This window comes from Eulemur rufifrons, chromosome 20 (genome assembly GCF_041146395.1).
Source record: "Eulemur rufifrons isolate Redbay chromosome 20, OSU_ERuf_1, whole genome shotgun sequence".
Taxonomy (NCBI): domain Eukaryota; kingdom Metazoa; phylum Chordata; class Mammalia; order Primates; family Lemuridae; genus Eulemur; species Eulemur rufifrons.
Window position 1 is genome coordinate 41,939,905 of NC_091002.1, and position 18,645 is coordinate 41,958,549.

An 18,645-nucleotide genomic window follows, 5' to 3' on the forward strand; every position below is an offset into this window, starting at 1 on the left:
TACAGAGACTAGTTGCATTACTCAGCACCTTGATGTTGTTTTAATTAAAAATGTATTTTGGAGAGGATTCCATATCAGCTCCGTGTTCACTTAATAAAAATGTATGTCGTTGCCTAGCATGTGTGAGGCACTGCTTTAGAAGCTAAGATAGAGCAGTAAACAACATGACAAAAATCTCTGACCTCATGGAGTTGACATACTAGTAGATATATTGATTGTATTTAATCCCTCCCTGGTCACCATTTGGGTTGCCTCCAGTATCTTGCTGCTATGACCAGTGCCGTCCTGGACATCTGGGTGTATGTGTCTGTCTCAGTGAGTGAGGATGTCTACAGCAGCACTGTCCAATAGAACTTCCTGCAGCCGTGGAAATGTTCTAGATCTGCTCTGTTCCATGTGTAGCCACTAGCCACACGTGGCTATTGAGGACTAGAAATATGGTTAGTGAGACTGAGGACTTGAATTTTTAATTTTGTATAATTTAAATTTATTTTGTATAATTTAAATTTCAATAGCCATAAGTATTAGCGCAAATCTATAGGATACAGTCCGGGAAGCAGAAAAGGTAAATCAAAGTATACATGTTCTTATAACTTTGATAATTATAGGCAAATTGCCCACTAAGGCCATCGTATTAGTTATCTGTTGCTGCACAACAAATTATCCCAAAATTAGTGGCTTAAGTAACCCACATTTATTGTCTCACAACTTCTGTGGGTGAAGAGGAGTCTGGGTGTAGCATAACTGGGTCTCAGAGTGCTGGGATTACACACCTGGATGGTTTCATCCTGTCTCATCATGCGATCTCCTTGCACACACCTGATTCCCTTCTACTTTCTGCCAAGAGTGGAAGCAGCCTGAGGCCCTCCAGACGCAGCTACCCAATCCTGTGACTTTCCAGCCACAAGAATCATGCACCAAATAAGCCTCTTTTCTTTATATATTACCCAGCCTCAGGTATTCTGTTATAGCAACACTAGGGCATGATGGCTTGTGCCTATGGTCCCAGTTGCTCAGAAGGATGAGGTGAGAGGATCGCTTGAGGCCAGAAGTTCAAAGACAGCCTGGGCAACATGGCAAGACTCTGTCTCTAAAAATAAATGAAAAAATAAAATTATAGCAACACTAAATGAACGAAGATAAAGACTTAAATACTCCACTGTCAATAATGGATGGAATAACCAGACAGAAGATAAGTAAGGAAATACAGCACTTGAACAACACAATAAAATAACCAGATCTAACAGACATATAAAGAACACCCTACCCAACAGCAACAGAACACACATTCTCATCAAGTGCACATGGGATAGCCTCCAGGATAGACCATATATTAAGCCATGAATAAAGTCTAGATAGATTTTAAAAGACAGAGATCACACAAAGTATTTTCTCCAACCACAATGGGATGAAGTTAGAAATAAATTTTCAGAAGAAAAATTGGAAAATTCAGAAGTTTGTGGAAATTAAACAACACACTCTTAAACAACCAATGGATCAAATTTAAAAATCACAGAGGAAATTAGAAAACACTTATAAACAAATGAAAACAAAAACACAACATACTAGAACTTATGGGACACAGTACAAACAGCACTTGGGAGATTTTATAGCTGTAAATGCTTCGAAATCAGAGACTGAAAATAGAATGGTGGTTGCCAAGGATTGGGGGGAGGGGGTAACCACAGAGTTATTGTTTAATGGATCGAGAGTTTCAGTTTTGCAAGATAACAAGAGTTCCCAAGGTGGCTGATGGTGATGGTTGCACAATATGAATGTAATTGATACCACTGAACTGTATTCCTTAAAACGGTTAAGATGGTAAATTTTATGTTTTGTGTATTTTGCCACAATAAAGAAATTGGAAAAAAGATAAGTTAACCTCTCTGTGCTTCAGTTTGCACAGCTGTAAAGTGGAGATAACAATAGAACCTAAGTCACAGGTTGTTGTGAGGATTTATCCAATGTAAAGTGCTTAGAATAGTAACCATAAAAAGTTTCACTATTAATATTATTGTATTAATTTTGTTTAATTTTTAGAGAAGGGGTCTTGCTATGTTGCCCAGGATGGTCTTGAATTCCTGGGCTCAAATGATCCTCCCACCTCAGCCTCCCAAGCAGCTAGGACTACAGGTGTGTCCCACAACACCCAGCTTATTAACATTATTTTAATCCTGTCCCCTTGTCTCAGTGACTGTGTATTACCTCATGGAAAGGTCATTTCAAGAGCCCAGATTGAAGGCACTCAGTGGATTTGAAGCCAAGGTCTGGGGCTCCCTTACACCCACCACCCTTGCTGTCCTTCACCCAGAGTCTGGCAACAGCCCACAGCTGCAGCAGCTCCAAAGCCAAGGCAGGGGGCTTGTAAACACCCCCAGCACACCTCTGCTCCCTCCAATGCACCCCCATCCCTGGAGGGGAGACAGGGCACATTTGGCTGGGAAGAGATCAGACACATGGGCATCTGGCACAGAAACAGGAAAAAGAAATGTTAAAGTATGAGCATTGGCCCTCTTGAGCTGCTGCCTGCATGGCCAAGTAGTTCGTTGGGGAAAAGATGCCCAGGTCAATAGCTAAAAATAATCCTCCTGCTGCCACCAGGTCAAACAAAATCAACCCAGAGAACTGGGAATAGGACAAGAGAGGGGGCCAGTTTGCATTGAATTAACCTGGCTTAACAAACACTATTTCCTTGTTCTATGTAGGCTTGTTGCTGTGTGGCCTTTCAAGGTGGAGGTTTAATTGACCATTGATTTTCCTAGTTAAGAGAACCAGGTAGAATTGTTAGCAGAAACTTCTTTTTAAAAAGATGTATCTTCTGCTAAATGGGCTGTACTCAAGAGCCAATTTGTTGCAGTGGAAAGAGAAGAAGGCTGAGCTTCAAAACACCTGGGTTCCCGGCCGGCTCCTTTCCAGTGAGACTGAGATTTATTCTGTCTCTTCAGGCCTCAGCTTCCCCTTCTACACAGAGCAGGAGTTGAGGCATGTGAACACAGTATCAAATACCAGCTCCCCATTGCTTCTTTCTCTGGGAAGTCTCAGCATAAATTATACTGATTTTCTATTTGTAGCTCAGCAGTGATATCAGATCTCCCTTTAAAAACTGTTTGCTTAAGTTTAAAGAAAAAAAACCTCCATTCGACGAGAAATATTAAGTAACAGTGCAGGTGGTGCTGAACTAATGATTTACATCTGGGAAACAGTGGCCCCCACACAAAGCCCGTCCCAATCCTACCAGCCTCTGGACTTGGCTTCCACATTTTCAGATTTCCCTCGGCCTCTCCCTCGGTCTGGTCAGACGGCCCGGAAACGAGGCCCTCCCACGAGCCCCGCCCACAGCCGCGCGCCCGGCTCACAGGCCCCGCCCCGCGTTCGCCCCGCCCACGAGGCTCGCCCCGCCCCCGGCTCCTCCTTCTCGGCCGCCGTTGCGCGGCGTTCAGGGGCAGCAAGATGGCGGCGCAACAGCAGGAGCGTGAGGGCGGTGCGCAGCGGGCAGGGCCGGCGGCGGAGACTGACCCCCTAGGCCGCTTCACGTGTCCGGTGTGCTTAGAGGTGTACGAGAAGCCCGTGCAGGTGCCCTGCGGACACGTGTAAGCGGCGATCTCGGGCCTAGTTGGGGGGTGCCCGATGGGAGGGGAATGAAGCGGAGGACCGAGGCCCCGACGGGGGAGGGTCTGCGGGCGCGGGTGAGAGGGCCGGTCCGAAGGGGCCGCTCCGCGGGGCCCTCCCGGGCTCCTGAAGGCCCGCGAAAGTTGGCGGGGCGCTCTTCCTCTTCCCGCGTCCGCTCTCCTCACCAGGACAGCTACCGTCCGTTAAGCGCCCGCTGTGTTCCGGCGGCCTGTCAGACGCCGTCCGTCACGTGATGGTGGAGTTGCGCCCCGCCGGGGCTCAGGTGGCGTCTCGAGTCCGCCCTTGGAGAGCCACAATTGCCGTTGCATAGTCTGAATGTCGCCCCTGTAGTCCATTTGGCGTCACGTATCTAGCTCTGCCAAGTAATTCTAAAGTGCACTAAAGTTGGAGGAACGCGAAACTGCACTGAAAGAACAAAAGGGAAGTCTTTACGTCGATCTGGCCAGTCTGCCCTTGGCTGTGAAAGGGGTGGGGGTTGGCACACAGGGATTTGTTAGTGTTCCCACTTACCTGTGTAGAAGGTGTGTTTCATTCTGTTTTCGATTCAGTCTTCGTGGCCTAAATACCGTTAATAGACAGGTTATGGCGATTAAAGCAGGTATGTGTGAAAATGCACACTGTTACAGATGGGTACTTTGAGATTGGCCAATTTGAATCTAATTTGAATCGGACAACACCTAAGCTGAAAACACTGTAGAAAACGTGACCACCTGCTTCTTTCCTCTAAGTTAGCTTTTCCTGTGTGGCCTGAGTGCTCATCCTGCGATCACTGGCCTTGGGAGCACTTTCCTAGTCAGAGGCACAATGGACATCTGCTGAGACTCATTGGCCTTGTTCCCGCAGCGATCCTGCAGGGGTTGGGTGGGCGGCCATTTTACAGGTGGATAAAGTGCGGGGACTGAGACTCACTTAGGGCAGGTTCGCCATTGCCTAACTCTTCCCACATCTACTGCAGGTGTCTGTTTTGTTAGCTCAGAGGACAGCGCCTGGCACCTGGCAAAGGCTTCCCAGCGACACCGGCTGCCTTTTGCTCCTTCAAGTGCACTTTAGATAGTTGCAGGCTGTTCCTCTTTGCAGTTCAGTTAGCCTGGAACTCTTCTTGCGCCATCCATACCTCCCTCACCACTATCCCCAAATCCTTCTCAGGCTTCAAGTCCAAATTTTAAGTTAACTCCCTGGTCACCGTCCCCATGTAAGTTACCTCCCCCACTTCTCTCCTGGAGCTTCCTTCCTTCTCCTTCCTTGCACAGAGCAAAACTTAGGCATCATGAGGGCTGTTTTTTTGCCTCTCACAGTATTCCCAGTGCAGTGTCTGAGCATCCATATTCCAATCTTACAGTCAACTGAGTGAAATGCCCTCTACTTGCCTATTGTAGGGGTATAGTAAGATGATTCTGCCGTCACAGTTTACGGTCCAATGAGTTGCTTATAAATAAGTACTAATGAATGTTCAAACTGTTGTGCACTGGGAGGGTATTAAAAGGATCAAACCTCTGTGTCTGGTCGGGGAGGGGCAGGGATCAGGTAGTGGTTGAATGAACTAAGAAATTAGTGGTAGAAGTAAGCTTCACGAGAGTGAGAGTTGAAATGATGTCTAGGTAGCTTTCCCATTGAGTCATCTTATCGTTGTATCAGGTTTACTTAATTTTGGATTAATTCCATGGATTTCAGTTACTATTAACATTTGTAAAAAGGCTTGACCCAATACAGCTTACTCACCGAAGAACCCCAAAATATGAGGTTTCCTTGAGCCAAGTGAACCTTCTAGATCAGAGTGCAAGAAACAGTACTGGGATTCAAACCTTGGCTCTTTTCTATACACACCATCGTCGCCCTACTTGTTCAGTTCAATGCCGATTGAAGACAGATGGAAGCACCTCTGTGAGGCCAGCAGCAGTCTCCCTTAACTCCAGCCAAATGCTTTCTGCTGTGCATAGTTGATTTTTAACTTTTGTGCATGGAAACTTAAGCATCACTGCAGTTCTGGTTAAGGCATTGGATTTTTATAAAACTTTATTTCAGGCCCTGGATAACTACATCCTCCTCCAATGTAGTGCAGTACAGCTGGAGAAGGGCAGGTGGCTGGGGCTCAAGAGAAAGGAATTTCTTCATAGCACCAAGACAGAAGGGGTGGAGCATCTGAAGGCTGAACTAGAAAAAGGCCCACAAATAGGAAATAGAAACTGAAAGGCCAGCCCAAGATATACGAACAGTTTAAAAGCAGGCTTGTTGTTTGGGCACGACTCAGGCACAAAGTGGCTCATGAACATATAGATCAGCTGTACTTCAGTGTGTGCTTGAGGAGAGACTTTGAGCTGCTTTCTTCTGCATGCCAGGGTTGGTTCCATCATAGTCTCTGGAACCTTTTGTGCTTTCTTGTTATTCTTGTGATCTGCCTTTGCGATGAGTCAATACACGTGATGGCCATGAGACCCTGCCTGCCTCATAGCTTGCCCTTCTTCCACGGTCGGCCATATCACAGCCCCGAAGGCCTTCCTTTCTGCCTTTCAGACACTCCCTTGTGTTTGGTGTCACCTTGGTGTGGAACTGTGCATCTGGATCTGTGTAGCTGTCCTCCTAATCAGGTCTCAGCTCAAATGTCACCTCCTTAAAGAAGCTTTCTCTGATCACCCCAGCTGATCTCTTTGCTGTTTTATTTACATTATATACATACTATCTGAAATTAATGTTTGTGTTTTCCTCTAGAATATAAGTATCATGAGGACAGGGACTTTGTCCTCAGTTTTCACTCTGCCTTCAGTGGTAAATGAATAGATCCCCTCACCTTCTCCCACCCTGGTCTGGAATTTTGCCTAGCAGCATTAATACCTAACTTAATGACAAAGAGGAAAGATACTTTTAGAGATGGTAAAAAGTTGTCAGTTGTGCAGAAGATTGCCTTTGATTATAAATCCTGAGTTCGTGGCAGATTTTGTTATCCTGCCTTAAATCTATCAGGTTGGGTAAGTAGCCTAGGGTGTTTTTGTGCCTTATTATTCATTCTATCTGTGCACCTTATCTCAGCATCATCACCTGCCTAGGCTTCCGGGTAGAAACTTGGTCATCTTTGACTTTCTTTTCTTCTCCCAATTCAGTAAGTTATCAAGTCCTACTGATTCTGTCTCTGAATTGTTTCCTGAATTCATGCCGTATTTCCTCAGTCAGGCCCTCACAGTCCCTTGCCTTTGGTCATCTTTTGGTTTCTACTTTGTTTCTTCTCATCTCTTCTCATCTAAAACAAAAGAAAACAAACAAAAACCCTGTTGTCCATGATAGCACCAGAGTAATTTTTCTGAAACTTGGATTTGGTCTTGTTGATATCTTGCTTTAAACCTCTGGCTCCCCCTACCCCTTATGTGGAAAAGTCTGTTAGATTTTGATGCATCATGAATTTTAACCCCACGGGCCTAGAATATTCTTCCCTTTGCTAGCTGAACTCTTTTAAGGAGGATCGTGAATGCTGCCTCTGAAGTCTGACGGCCCTGTCCTCCTCAATTCACAGCTAGTTGCTCTTTTATGTTCCCATAGCACTTTGCCTTCACCTCTAATGATGGCAGCTCCCATTTATTGTGCATGTCGTATGTGCTAGGCCCTTTACTAAGGGTCTGCTGTACATGTTCCATCTTCCCAACAATCCTAGAGGTAGATACTACTTTTTTGGGGAGGTGGGGTGGGAGACAGGGTCTCACTCTATTGCCCAAGCTAGAGTGCTATGGCGGCGTCATAACTCACAGCAACCTCAAACTCCTGGGCTCAAGCGATCCTCCCGCCTCAGCCTCCTGAGTAGCTAGGACTACAGGCGTGTGCCACCATACTCAGCTAATTTTTTCTATTTTTAGTAGAGACGGGGTCTGGTTCTTGAACTCCTGCGCTCAAGCGATCCTCCTGCCTTGGCCTCCAGGGTGCTAGTATTTCAGGTGTGAGTCACTGCGCCCAGCCATTACTATTCTAATTTCACAGAGGAGAAAACAGAGGTTCAGGAAACCCCACTAAGATTCCTCAGTGCCAGGGCCTACGGCTTCAACCATAACATCTTCTGCTATGTATCATCATAGTTTTTGCTTGTTTCTGTACCTGTGTGTTCTTTGCAGTCTCTCCCTACCCCCAGTTTTCCTGGCCTAGAATGACTTAGTATTTGAATTGTAATAGGGAGCCAATTATTTTTAATCCATTATCCATTGATGTCTTTTTAAAAGTTGATCCATATTCATTGTCTTGTCTCCATGATGCATGACGGAGGTTCTCTGTGTGTCTTGTTCTAGCTTTTGCTCTGCATGCCTGCAGGAATGTCTGAAGCCGAAGAAACCTGTCTGTGGGGTGTGTCGCAGCGCTCTGGCACCTGGCGTCCGAGCCATGGAGCTCGAGCGGCAGATCGAGAGCACAGAGACTTCTTGCCATGGCTGCCGTAAGAATGTATGTGGAAGTAACATGGAAGAGTCAGTGCCTTTCATTGATGAGATGGGGTAAAACTTAGAGCTGTTGCCACGTGGTTTCTGAAGTTAGAGCATGACTAGGTGACTAACAGCACGTGTGCATGCCATTTATCTGTGGTGATGGCTGTGCTATTTTGTTTTCGTAACCTTACTGGTTGGTTTTTTTTTTTTTTTTTAAGAGTTGCTTAAGTATTTATTTTAGCTTCAAAAGCCATAGAAATCAGTTATTCCAATATTTTCCTATAAAAGACTCATTTTTCCAAAGTAGTATAAACAATTTTATTTTCATTTCAAAATATTAAGGGGGTACAAATGTTTTGGGTTACATGGATCGCTTTTGTAATGCTTGAGTCACGGCTGTAAGTGTACTCATCACCCAAATAGTGTTTGTTGCACCCCATTAGTATAAACAATTTTAATGACAATATTTCATAATCTTTTAAAATATAAAACAAAGGCAGTGAATCAAAAAAGTTATCTGTTGCAATGAATCTGAGGGGAAATTTTGTAATCTATATTATTAGAGATATAAAATTTAATGGTTCAACTTCCTAGAACTTTATAGGGAGGAATCATGATATAAAAGTCAATATGAAATCATTTGATTGTAATAGCAATATTTTAACAATGGAAATGCATCCATGCTCTTTTGTGTAATCATTAGAGTCATGTATATTTATTTTCACATCTGTTATAACTGCTCCTGAAAAGGAAAAATATTATTTTATTGTCTTAATCTAAGAGGTGTACACACCCTTATTGCTTTTAGAATCATTATAATTTTGTTAATTCCAGACAATACAAAAATATAAAATAACGTAGGCTTGTTTCTCACTCCAGATATTACCACTTCAGAAGTAGTTCAATTTAGAAGGCTACCTGACATTTTCTGCCTTTTGACAAACAGATGTTGAATATGTATACAAACACAGTTGTTGGATTTTTACAAGATGGTATCATACTATAATATATATGTCTTCCGCTTTTTTTACTTTCAAATTCTTTTTTTCATTTAATGACATTGGACGGCTTTGCATACCAGTTTCATTATTTTTATGATGGCCATAATATGGACATACCTCACCATCTCCTTCCTTTCAGAGTGATTTAATATTAGGGGCACACAGTGGGGCTACTACAGTGCTGAACAGGGATATTCCCTTTTAATTTGGGGCTCCTCTTTGGGCAACTTAAAGTCAACAGGTTCTTTAGCTGGAGGTGAGGCAGAAAGAATCATATGGTAAGCTGGGGCTCAAATATTGGAGCTTTTTTTCCCTTGTTTCTTGTTGGAAACTCAAGATATTGAAATAAAGTTTTATATTACCTTCATCTTTATGCATGCACAGAGGGTTTTTTGTTCCCCCCATATACTTTTGTTTTTCACCATTTTAAAGATTGTGCTATGGGCATACCTCTCAAGATGTTTTTCTTTCCCTTCCCTCTCCATTTCTTACACATTTTCTTTCTTTTAGAACACCTGTAATAAAGCAGTCTTTGGATTTTCTTCTCTGTTTCCATCTTACTATTGCACAGCCTAGATTTTATATGAAAGATAAAATTTAGATTTCAGTTTTTTTAAGATCATTTATCACAGTCTGGTGATTAATACTTTAGGGTTACTAGCCTTTATCCCTTTTACTTAAATGACCACTTTTCTCTGCTGCACATAACGGAATGTGGTTCTTGGCTTGATGTAAGATTAGTTTTATTTTTAATTTTTTTTTTTTTTTTTTAGAGATAGGGTCTTGCTCTGTCACCCAGGCTAGAGTGCAGTGATGCAATCCCAGTTCACTGCAGCCTCAAACTCCTGGACTCAATCCTCTCACCTCAGCCTCCCGAGTAGCTAGAACTATAGGTGTGTGCCACCATACCTGGCTAATTTTTTTTTTTTTTTTTTTGAGACTGGGTCTCACTGTGTTGCCCAGGCTGGTCTCAAACTCCTGGCCTCAAGCAATCCGCCCCCCCCCCCCCTTTTTCAGCCTCCCAAAGTGCTAGGATTATAGGCATGAGCCACCACACCTGGCCAAAAAGACTAATTTAAATGCTAGTGTAGAAAACTTTAAAAATGTCACTGAATTTAGAGCATATCATGAATAATGCAAACCTGTAGGAGAATAATTTTAGAGTAGAAGCAAATGTTCTGATTTGGTCCAGTAAAACATCAGCCTTGATATTCATGGAAAATCTATAATAGTCAGGGTTTCAGGAGTCTGGTGAGGTTATTTTCCAGGGTGGTGTAGGTCTAGTTTTCATCTTGCCCTTGCTTTGGGACTATGGCCTGGTACAAGGTCCTCACTAACTTGTGGGCTCTCTTTCTATTCGAGTTCTTCTTATCCAAGATCCGGGCCCACGTGGCTACCTGTTCCAAATACCAGAATTACATCATGGAAGGTGTGAAGGCCACCACTAAGGATGCGTCCCTACAGCCAAGGTAAATGACTCAATCACTCCCTTAGGTGGAAGTCATCTTTTGGTACAAAGAAGTTGGGCACTTTGCATTGTCAAGGGTTTAGTTGTATAAGTTTGGGAAAGTGGAGATATAATTGCTACATTGGCTAAAGCTGGTAAGTTTTTGGGGGGGCGGGTATGCAGGAGAGGACTCTCTGTTCACCTCAAATGTTAGCTGTGCTATTTATTTTCAAGACTTGATTCTGAAGTGATAATCAGAATCCTTGTCATAACTCGTTCGGTGAACTCTGCTCCTTTTTGGAATGTACAGTGGTTGAAGTCATAGACAGGTACTCACAGATTTTATTTTCCTGCCTTTCACCTTCCAGGAATGTCCCAAATCGCTATACCTTTCCTTGTCCTTACTGTCCTGAGAAGAACTTTGATCAGGAAGGACTTGTGGAACACTGCAAATTATCCCATAGCACGGATACCAAATCTGTGGTAAGAGTAATTTTTTTTTCTTTTAACTTTATTATGAAAAGAAAAGTCAAACTTAAAGAAAAACTATAGGATTAGTACAATGAACTCCTGTGCACCCTTCACCTGGAATCACAAATTATTAACGTTTTACCATATTTGCTTAACCATACTCTATATATCTATATATACATATTTTTTGTCGAACCATTTGGGAATGAGCTACAGGTACTGTGACCTCGTGGACCCTAAATACTTCAATGTATATCTCCTAAGAACATTTTCTTACAAAATGACATTTTTTGTGTGTATAATTAATCACATCCAAGAAATTTAACATTAATACAATTTAATAACTAGCATGAAATCCATGTTTAAATTTTAACATTTGTGATGTCCTTCATAGCAATTCCCCCCTCCCTCAAAGGAGGAGTCTTGAATGGTACTAAGTTCTGTGTCCTCTGCCACATTAAGAGTCATGTGATTGATGTCTGTTGCTCCTGTTGCTGGTAACATTAACTTGAATCCCTTGGTATCCACCAGATCTCTCCTCCATAAAGTTGTCATTTTCTTTTTGAGAGTAGCTTCTTCATAGTTGTGGGAAAAGAAGATTTATATGGAATTATTAGGAAAGGGCTTTATTTAAATATCACCAACGGACACATAGTCTCTTTTATTAAAAAATGTTTGAATTTGGTCCATCTCAGCATTGTGTTTTTTCCCTCTCAATGTGATTGACAGACTAGGTCTTCCTACATAGTTAGGTATATATTCCTCTATAATTTTGTTTTAGTTTTCCCATTTATCTCATGCTGCTTCTCTTGAACCATATACCCAGTTGTATGGACAACCTTCAGCTCCATTGCTGTAAAAGGTGGTGCACAGACTTTAGAATTTTCATGAGCTTTTGTAAGGGTACCAGGGTAACTGTCAATGCTAATCTTATCAGGCCTGATAGTGTTCTTTATTTCTCTACCATAAATCTTAAGATACAGCTGGCCTATGTGAGAAACATATCTTTTGTATGTTTACAAGCTGAAGTCTTAGATATGAATTAATTTGGTCAAAAGTTACTTGCACTCATAGTCTTAATAGATACTGCTATTGCTAAACAACTCTGTGGTTTCTGGTGCTACAGCCTAATATTCTCTCTCTCTCTCCTCTGTTGGCTTCCTGAAATCCCTCTTATTATTTTGTCTCTGTGAAACCCTCTCTTCTTTAGCTCTTGGCCCTCTATTCTATCTCCTCTCCCTCTGCAGCTCCTTAATTCTGTGTTTCACCTTCCCTTTGGGAGCCATCTCCTCAGTCTCTAGTCCTGCCCTGTGTTATGGCTCCACAGCTGCACCAGCCTGCCTGTTCCACCATCCCAGATTATATCTTGCCAACCCCCTTTGTCACTGTGTCTTCCTGGCAGTTGAGTAAGGTTCCATCTCCAAGCCAGAGCACTATCCCTTCTTCCCCCCTGTGAGTTTTTTAGCTAGTCTGGCTGTTTGCCTGTAATAACTGCTGCCTCCTGACCTTTTCTCCACACACTGCCTTTCTTCTGGAGCACCCTACATGTTCTCTTTGCCTATCCAGATACGACCCAATCTTCACATCCCAAATCAGCCTTTCATACAAGGACTTTTTGGCCTGATCCCCTCATCTGAGCATTTATTTTGTTAAAATGCATGGGAGACTATGTTTTACTTCCTTGGGACATCGCTTTTCTGATTATTTACTTGGTTTTCCCGTGCTTTTGGATCATCTTGTGTGGAGGGTGTGGGGGTTGGCCATGTTCTAGGCCCCCACTGGGCTGACTGACCCACTTCCCTGACTACAGCAGGAATCAGAAAGCATGGTGTCATGACTTGAGCCTTTATCCACCCCACGTGTCATTTCACTTAAGGAGGAAACTTGCAGTGTTTTCTGGGATGCTGATGTGCACAGGAAGAAGTGACCAGGCCCTGGACTGGTGTGTCAGAACAACTGTTCTGGAAGAAGGGAGGCCAGACACAGGCCACGGAGGGCTGGTGCCAGCTGGGACATCAATGCCTAACACCTTGCTTCTTTGTTCAAAGGTTTGTCCGATATGTGCCTCGATGCCCTGGGGAGACCCCAACTACCGCAGCGCCAACTTCATAGAGCACATCCAGCGCCGGCACCAGTTTTCTTATGACACTTTTGTGGTAAGTCTGGAGCCCAAGCTCTGGTCCCTCCCCTGGGGGACAGCACAGCTACTTCACTTTTCTCAGAAGGTTTGCTGGAGATCTCATTGTTGAGCTTTATCACTAACATGATGTTCTCCCAGTCCCTGGAATTGCCGCTGTGCAGTTTCTGTTCATGGGCCAGGCAGGTGGCCAGGGCAATCATCTAGACAGACACAGTGAAGCTTGTTCCTTTCTTCCCCCTCCCCTGCCCCCAAAGTTTTGTCCACTTTCTTATGTTATATATAATTTCTACCTGTTACAGCACTTAGTTTGGGAGCCTCAAGTTCCTATGGCCCTGGGGACTAGGCAAGTAATGGAAATGGTCCTCATAAGGGTTCACAAGCCAGACAGTGCCTGACTTAAGTTATGCCACCATCGCCCCAGATGATTGTTGTCCCGTGGAAATACAGGCACAGTATTGCCTGTCTCCTCCACCCCCACCCCTGAAGCAGGAAATGCAGTATTTCTTATGCAGTATCACAGATTTTAATGATTTTTAAAAATACGTCGGGTCAACAGAACACATCCACTAGCCAAGTAAGACTGTCAGGTTTGTATTTTTTTCCCAGAGCTGGATGGTTTTGAAGGGACACAGTTGTCCGGGCATTATAGTAATAGATAAATTTGGCCAACTGTTTGAAGTAAACCTTTTATTTACATACACATAGGTGTCAAATTAGGATTATAGAGCAGTGTTCAGTCTTAATGGCTGTATTTCAAGATCTAAGAAGGAAGCTCTTTTATAAGTTGTCGTAGAGAGTATTCTCAGTCTGACAGAGGGTCTAAAACTCAGACTTCAGAATAACTGTCCATTTTGTTAATGTTATAAAGATTCCTAAAAATGCCCAAGTAGATAATTTTGCCTCATTAAATTAAAGAAGGCTAGCTTCACTACAGTTTCTGCTGTTCCTATGGCCCTAAAAAAAAACCCCGTGCTGGGCACTGAACCCACCTCTTAAAAACAGCACCAGCTGAGTGCATTTGTGCATGTGTTTGCCTTCTGCTCGGACTAAATTAAACGCGCTGAGCACTTAGTCTGTGCCAGGCCCCATTCATGTGCTGTCTGGGCCCTGCAGTTCCCATTTAAGGGTGGCATCGTTACTTTTATTTAAGGATGAGACAGCAGAGGCACAGAGAGGTGATATAATTTTCCCAGAGTTGCATAACTAGTATCGCAAATGTTGGAGCTGAGATTTGGTCCCTAGTAGCCCTCTCCAGATTCCTTCTACTGAGGGTGAGCCTTTGCAGCCGTGAAGCGTTGTTGAGGCTGCGTGTCTGTGTTTTGCCACCAGGATTATGATGTTGATGAAGAGGACATGATGAATCAGGTGTTGCAGCGCTCCATCATCGATCAGTGAGCAGTCCGTGCCATCCGCCTCATGTTCCAGAGCTTCCATTATGTGTTAAACGTGAAACCTTTGACTCCTACACCTTAACTGTACAACAGACCTGGAAACGATCCGTGGCATTGGGACAGGGTCACTTCTGACAGGGGAAACGGGTCCCCAGGTCAGAGCCCTCCTTTCCTTTGGGCTCTTGCCAAAGCCGTCTTCCCCCCCACTGTTAACCTTATTTGTCACATGTTCTAGTCTTTGTTGGTTCTTAGCTGCTTCCTGGAGCTTCTGCCTCTTCTTCTGGAAGAGAATCTGGCTTCTTCACCTCTACCTGTTCTTGTTTTATACTCATTCCTCTCATCCGGTGTTCATCTCTGTTCCTCTCTCACGTCCTCTGAGCCAGCCAGGACCTTTTCTGGGTTATGAAGCACAATGAAACAAGCTTCTCCTTTCCTTGTCTCTGACGTGTGTGGGCCCTGACCAGTGCTGAAGCTCCTATGTGCAGCGGAGCGGGTTGCCATCCTGGGATGCATTTCACAAGTCCTCAGGGTGAATGTTCTGGGTTTAGCATGGTCCAATGCTGGAAGTTTTGATGAGTGATATTTTCCTACTATTCCTGCACATCCTTAGAATTAACTGGTTCAGTCTTAAATGCCTGCATGGTGCCTTTTTAGGATAAGGTGTAACCATATGTTTTTGTGAAAATGTTTCTAGGTTAGGAAAGTTGAAATCTGTTTATCTGTAAGTGGGGAGTAGGGTCAGCTAAGAGAGGTGGGAGGCCACAGCTTTTTGGTTCTGATTTTCAAACTAGTGAGGTATTTTCAAATTACTGGGTCGTGTTTGCCTCTCTGGGAGCCTGCTTACATTCTGGTCCTTGAAACATGAACAGGAGTCCTCGAATGAATAGGAAGGAAGAGGTTTAGAGGCTCCAGTGGATACTAGTTCTTTTATCTTCTACGTGGTAACTTAGATTAAACTGAGCATTGTTTTTCTATCACAGATGGTTTCTTTATGACACTGCTTTCAACATGTAAATCCGTGTTTGAAAACCTGCTTTCTGAATATAGAGTGAAGCTGTAGGAAATCCAGTATTGCACCTTCTTGTCTCTTCCAACAAGACACTGTTCTTAAGGCACATCTCATGATGAGCAGTTGTTAATAAAAGCTGTCTACTGGAAACTTTCTAGAAGTTTGAAGTTCAACACATTTTACAAATATTAATAAATATAAGGCTAAGCACTGTCAGCCTAATCTGTAGGAGCAGAACCTCTGATTGACCAAAAAGCATATGGATTTAGGTTCGTTCTTTCATGTCACACATCTAGTCTGAATATGGAACTCTTTTCTGGTCAGTGGCTGAGGCTGCAGGTGACAGTGGACCTGTAACTGCTGCTGTGGCCTCTCCCTGCCTGCCAGTAACGAGCTGCAGATGCCTAGTCACCAGCGAAGATGGGGCCCATTGGGGCAAAACAGTTTTTTCTAATGTGCTTACTTGGGAGGACCCAAATGTTAAAGGTCCACTTTTACTTCACTGTAATTTCTGGAAAAAGTTTACTCAGACCTCCCTAAATTGAGGATCATCTCAGTAGAAGTTTGGAGGGAAATTTGACAAAACCCTTCATTTGAGGGAACTGATGAGAGAGCATATGTCCATCTCGGTGGTACCAAGAAACTTACTTCCTTGTATTAAGTGCACTTCATGTATTTCTAATAAGATGACTTTCCAGAAAGTGAAATTTGTTATGTTCTGGCTTTCAAAAGGTGAAATATAAATAAATTTCATAATTTATCCAACTGGTAAGCTATATTGCCTATTTTCATTAAACACCATGGGCTGAAGCCTGGGCTTGAAGGTCCTCCAGGAGATTTGTTCTTCCTAAGAGGGAGGTTTTTGTCTGTCACAGTCCTACCTGGCTGCTAATCACAATTTTGACACTTTACCAGCTTAGAGCCTTGCTGGGCCTGTCCTCTGTGGAAAATGAACACAACCCCCACTTGTTAAAATTGGGAAGCCAGAAATCATGGTGCTCCGTAAAGCAGGGCTTTGGGAACACGGCTTCAGCTACATTCGGGATGATTTAGCAGCAGTGAGAGACACTGTAGTAAAGCGGTTCTGCAAGTTAAAATTTCAGGTCCTGGAGGTGTTTTAAGTTCTGCATTCTGCCACTAGCTATGGGATATCTGGCAAATACTTTATGAACCTGTCTCCCTACTATGAAACGGGGATAATAGTATCTGCCTCGGCCGGGCGCGGTGGCTCACGCCTGTAATCCTAGCACTCTGGGAGGCCGAGGTGGGCGGATCGTTTGAGCTCAGGAGTTCGAGACCAGCCTGAGCAAGAGCGAGACCCCCATCTCTACTAAAAATAGAAAGAAATTATATGGACAGCTAAAAATATATATAGAAAAAATTAGCCAGGCATGGTGGCGCATGCCTGTAGTCCCAGCTACTCGGGAGGCTGAGACAGGAGGATCGCTTGAGCTCAGGAGTTTGAGGTTGCTGTGAGCTAGGCTGACGCCACGGCACTCACTCTAGCCTGGGCAACAGAGTGAGACTCTGTCTCAAAAAAAAAAAAAAAATAATATCTGCCTCTTAAGGATGTTAGGCTCCAAGGGAGCAATGCATGCAGAACCCTGCACAGTGCTGTGTTGTGGGTACTTGTGTGGCATTTGTCTGCTGTGCTTGTCTCCTGGGTTTCTTCATTCCAATCCTGATCCCATAGGAACCTTAAATTTAATACAGCCAAAACTAGCCCGGCACAGTTGCTCATGCCTATAAGTAATCACAGCAACTTGGGAGGCTTAAGGCAGGAGGGTGGTTTGAGGCTGGGAGTTTGAGACCAGCCTGGGCAACCCCATCTCTTCAAAAATAAAAATTAGCCAGATGTGGCATATACCTGTAGTCCCACCTACTTGGGAGGCTGAGGCAGGAGGATCGCTTGAACCCAGGAGTTTGAGGTTGCTGTGAGCTAGGCTGACACCCAGGCAAGAGAGTGAGACTCTGTCTCAAAAAAAAAAAAAAAAAAAAAAAAAAAAGATCCTGACAAATGGACAAAGAGAGGATTCTCAGGCTTGCATTCCTAATAGCAAAAACTCACAAAAACTCTGCAAATGCAAACACAACTTCGCACAAAGGCCATCACAACCTCACACGAAAAATAACTCTGCAAGGACATCTGCCCAGCAATTGCCTGTCCAACCTCAGACTGGTGTCACCCTTGGTATTGATCTTTGTAGCCAAGAACAATGATTTCAAAACAATTATGTAATCCTCATTTTTTTCGTTTATATACCTTTGTCTTCCTTTACCTCCCTGAATACGCATATAGTTTACTATGGCACATGTATTCTCGTGGCCATGCCCTAATAAATACCATTTTCTTTTAGAGAGGCTCTCCCTCTTATTTAGGTTGACATTCTCAAATCCACTCCTGCACTCTGCTCCAACCATGCAGGCCTTTCTGCACCTGTGCGCCACATTCCCCACCTCAAGGACTGCACACATACCCTTCCCTCAGGAATATTTGGTGCCCCCACCCCTGTCTTTGCCTCCTAATTGCGGTTTGGATGTCTAGATCAGAATTTCATAGATGATGTTCCTGTAGTAACATCTACTTCTAGTACTAATCAGGGCATTTGTTAAACCCGTGTATAAATACCTCTCCTAGCTGTAAGTTCCCTCAGACCAGGATTGTAAACTCATTGATCAACATTCGGGTTGCCAAATAAAACAACAAGACTCTCAGTTAAATGTGAATTTCAGACTAACAGTGGATAATTTATTAGTTATAAATATGTCCCAAATATTGCATAAGAGTGTAATTTGTCCAAGCCAGAAAGTGAATGCCAGAAATATTCATAACTAAAAAATGATTTGTTGTTTACCTGAAATTCACAGTTAACTGAATGTTTTGTATTTTTATTAAGTCTGGCAACCCTACTCAATGTATGTTAGCAGAATAGATATTCTGAGCACATGCTCTGTGCCAGGCAACTCACACTTTCTCATTACATTTTGGGCAATTACTTGTTTTAATGGCTATCTCCCACACGAGAAGTTAAGCTCCTGAGGACAATGACTATGTCTGTCTTGTGCACCACTGGGCTCTATACTTGGCCCCCGATAGACTCAATAAATATTCCTAGAATTGAAATAGAACTAAAAGAGGTGTATGTGTGTGATTTTCCAACC

At 43.5% G+C, this 18,645-nt stretch overlaps 1 protein-coding gene across 1 annotated transcript; it reads left to right on the forward strand.

The window, feature by feature from the left end:
• The first annotated feature begins 3,438 nt into the window (after nt 1-3,438).
• RNF114 (ring finger protein 114) lies at nt 3,439-16,266 on the forward strand. Its single transcript, XM_069495428.1, has 6 exons — nt 3,439-3,590; nt 7,893-8,043; nt 10,388-10,494; nt 10,841-10,955; nt 12,992-13,099; nt 14,413-16,266. Exons 1-6 carry the CDS (start codon nt 3,451-3,453, stop codon nt 14,476-14,478), a joined length of 687 nt encoding a protein of 228 aa, XP_069351529.1. The 5' UTR covers nt 3,439-3,450; the 3' UTR covers nt 14,479-16,266.
• The last annotated feature ends 2,379 nt before the right edge of the window (nt 16,267-18,645 follow it).

What these genes read in the sequence shown, in the direction of transcription:
- RNF114 (XM_069495428.1), top strand. Translation starts at nt 3,451, where the DNA reads ATGGCGGCGCAACAGCAGGAGCGTGAGGGCGGTGCGCAGCGGGCAGGG. An exon ending in CAGGTGCCCTGCGGACACGT is followed by an intron (nt 3,591 to 7,892) that starts GTAAGCGGCGAT and finishes GTCTTGTTCTAG; the next exon opens with CTTTTGCTCTGCATGCCTGC. An exon ending in TTTCTTATGACACTTTTGTG is followed by an intron (nt 13,100 to 14,412) that starts GTAAGTCTGGAG and finishes TTTTGCCACCAG; the next exon opens with GATTATGATGTTGATGAAGA.